The sequence below is a fragment of the Microtus ochrogaster genome, linkage group LG5 (assembly GCF_000317375.1).
Source record: "Microtus ochrogaster isolate Prairie Vole_2 linkage group LG5, MicOch1.0, whole genome shotgun sequence".
NCBI lineage: Eukaryota > Metazoa > Chordata > Mammalia > Rodentia > Cricetidae > Microtus > Microtus ochrogaster.
The window spans coordinates 2,074,809-2,078,304 of NC_022031.1; the positions used below are offsets into that span (position 1 = coordinate 2,074,809).

At 43.2% G+C, this 3,496-nt stretch overlaps 1 protein-coding gene across 1 annotated transcript in view; it reads left to right on the forward strand.

Moving 5' to 3' along the window:
• Chmp4c (charged multivesicular body protein 4C) overlaps positions 1–3,174 on the forward strand; it is a 40,393-nt gene extending 37,219 nt beyond the window's left edge. Inside the window, exons 4-5 of the mRNA XM_005361815.2 lie at positions 823–976; positions 1,141–3,174. Of these exons, the coding sequence (XP_005361872.1) occupies positions 823–976; positions 1,141–1,202 (216 nt within the window). The 3' untranslated portion in view covers positions 1,203–3,174. The remainder of the gene's footprint in view (positions 1–822; positions 977–1,140) is intronic.
• The last annotated feature ends 322 nt before the right edge of the window (positions 3,175–3,496 follow it).

Below are 3,496 nucleotides of genomic sequence, written 5' to 3' on the forward strand. Positions count from 1 at the left end.
AGGTGTGAGCTATCTCAGATCAGGCAGGTGTGAGCTATCTCAGATCAGGCAGTTGTGAGCTATCTCAGATCAGGCAGGTGTGAGCTATCTCAGATTAGGCAGTAGGTGAACGATGTCCTTAAGACCTCAAGATGATGGGAGTTTTTCTTTTTACAAGTGTTGGGTGGAGGATAGTTTGATTAAGCCAGACTTTCTGAGCCCACTGTAAAGGAAAAATCCATTATACCAGTTTTGAGTTTCCCTCACACAAACAAAGGGGCTGGGGTGTGATCCAGTGGCATGGCACTTGCCTAGCATGGGCAGACACTGCTGTTCCATCCCCAGCACTGTGAACAAAATCACCCAAACACAATTTATATTGACCTGAATGATCTGAGAGAGGATCTATGGTATATTTTTTTTTTACTTTCTGTGCAATATATTTTCTATGCTAGTTTTATTTTCAATAGTATTAACTCAACTGAAAATATTTATTTCCTCTAATTAAAATTGCAGAGATTCTCAACTGGAGAGAAAGAAAAAGAACATACTGAAAAAATGACAGTCAAGGTGTAAATTTCCAGAACCAGAGGAGATTATATATTCAGCCCAAATTACTTGAATGGCTGTTTACTGAAGTATTATAAGATTAACTACAACAAATTTGTACAACCCGAAGCATTCATTTCCAATCATTGCTCAGTGTTGCTTAATTTTAAAATAATAAATATTCCGTTCCACTGGGTTAGCACACATCAGTTGGGTGGCAGATGTTCTCTTAGCTGTGTTTAGGGAAGCCACCTCCTGTAACGCTAACTCCTTAATTCTCTCCTCTGTGTTCAGGATGAGCTACTGGCAGAACTTGAGGAACTGGAGCAGGAAGAATTAAATAAGAAGATGACAAAGATGCAGCTTCCGAATGTGCCGGCCTCTTCCCTCCCCTCACAGCCCAGTAGGAAGTCCAGCATGCCCTCCAGTGCACACCGATCTCGAGCAGGTGTGTGCACACCCCACAACCCGCGCCCACGTAGGTTCTCAGAGCAGTAGGCAGGCTGCTGCTTTGACCTGTATACATAAACACATCTAGTATGCCATTCCTACCCGTTTCCCATGTGCAGTATAAATGAGACTCATGACTTGTTCCTCACTTTTGTGTTCCAGCGTCGTCCAGGAGGACAGAGGACGATGACGACTTCCAGCAGCTGGCAGCTTGGGCTACTTAAGCTAAAATGGGAACCTCTGACGCCTAAATTATTGAACTACACATAAGACATAAATGCTTTTGCAAAGCTTAGAAGATAGCAGTTACCTGTTTTATGAATTGCTGTCTTTTACAAAGCAGTTAAGTCATGTGTAGACACGTCAGACATGGAAAGGAGCTGGTAGCATCATAGAAGACCCTTCCAGACTGATGGAGTGGGGGCTATCTGCTTTATTCTCTACTGTATTTTAGTTCTGGTACAAGTTGATTCTTTGTGTATATGTATTGAAAGAAAACTGATTCTACTGATATTTAATACATATTCCAGCTTGTAAGTCATCCTCGAGCGATACCTAGGGTAACTGGGGGCTATGTCTATGCAAATACAAGGCTGCTGTGGTCCAGGTCACCCACAGTAAATGTAAATACACTTCTAGAACAGGTTTGAAGAGAAGTCCTTAGTGAGTCTATACATACAGTTTCAATTGAGTCTCAGGGTTGGAAATCTTCGCGGAGCCTTAATTGACATTTATTATGCAGGTTGAGCTCTGAGTGGGGGCGATGCATCACCCCAAATGTCTGACTGCACAAGCAGTTTAGCCTGCTCACCAGGGCTCTCCGGGGTGGGATTCAGCCACTTAGAAAGCCAAGTGAACACAGGCCGCCATGCTGCTGCTGGAATGCCCATTGCTTCCTGTTGTGTGCTCTCCTGTGCACTAACAAAACGAAGCAATGCTTCACAGCATGCGCCTCATAAAAAATACTAAAATACTGGCAATTAAAAATATATCTGGAGTAAAATTTTGTTCATAATTATGGTTAAATGAAGATAAATTATAAACTTAGGTATCTCGCATGCCATATCAGACGGTAAAATGGCAAGCACCACCATGCGAGGTTTTCTGATGCCCTCTGCACTCCTTTGAGCAACGCTGTGGCACGGAGGAGCACGGAGGAGGAGCACCACTGCCGCCGCATCTCTGAGCCCTTGTTCTGGCTCAGTGGTCCCATTCTGCGGCAGGTGTTTGGCACTTGTTCTTTCTCTTGGCATTTTTCCTGCCCTGCCCAACACACACACACTAAATCCTCCTCATTCTTTAAATTCTGGCTAAAATATTCCATCTTGGAAAACTTTAAAAAATTTTTTTTCCAGACTATATGCTTGCTTTTATAGCACTCAGCTTTCTGTCATTGCATTTTCCATGTTCTCTCTCAACACTTAACCTGAGTGCATCTCCCTGTTGGCCTGTGGTAGGGTGAAGGACAAGACTGCTTTAAATAGTGAATTTTCAGCACTCTTCACAATCTCACATGTACCCGAGGCAAGTCTTTCAGCATTGACTCAGTGTCAGCAGCTGACAGACGACGGATTGGCCCCCTGTCCCTAAGCAGTCCTGAGATCGGGCCAAGCCTGTGGAGCAGCGACAGTGTTAGACCCTGAAGGGGAGACAGCTCTGGACAGTGATGCCCAAGACACGGGAGGCTGATGCAGTGTGCTCATCCTGTCCTGGCTTGCACACCACCCACGTGCCTGCTGAGTGCAGCTAGTTGCGGGGAAGAGGGGGGGAGGAGGCACAAAGCCCCCACCAGACTTGTGAAACTTGTAAGGAGAGTGAATTTTAATTATGCTTAATTTTAGTTAATTTAATTAAAAAAACATTTCTCAACGCATTCATTAGAAACATTGAAGTATTTCAGCACCTTAGTTCTGCCTTTTCAGCAGTTAAATTTGTAAACCTGTTGTGTCTGCCCTGTCTTTATGCCTCCCTCGCTTCTTTCCATCTCTCGGAGATTCTAGACACAGCCTCACCATGTAGCACATGAGCTCACTTTAGACCTCAGGCTGACATTGAACTTCACTCCTCTGTCTTTAGCCTCCAAAGCCCTGGAATTACGGGCTTCCATCGCTGTGCCCAGTTACAGCTGATCTAAGAGACACTCTCAGTGTAAAATCCACATTGGATTTCAAAGACTTGGTGAACAAAACTGTAAAATAGCTCATTAGCAATTGCATCTTGATTATATGTAGAAATGTTATTTTAAATGCTTTGCATTGAATAAATAAGTATTTGAAATTTAGCTTTCCTACGTCTTTTATTTTTTTTAAAACATGTAGTTCCTGAGAAACTTAAAACTGACATTTCCACTGTTTAGTTCTGGGCAGGACCAGCTCCACTCTGTTACCGAGTATACAGGTAATGTGTGAGTTGAGGCACTAAAATGCTGAAATACAAAAAAAAAGAGACGATATTGCACTGCAAAGACACAAGAATACTTTGAAGTGAATCTTGATGCCACCCCTGTTGACAACATGGA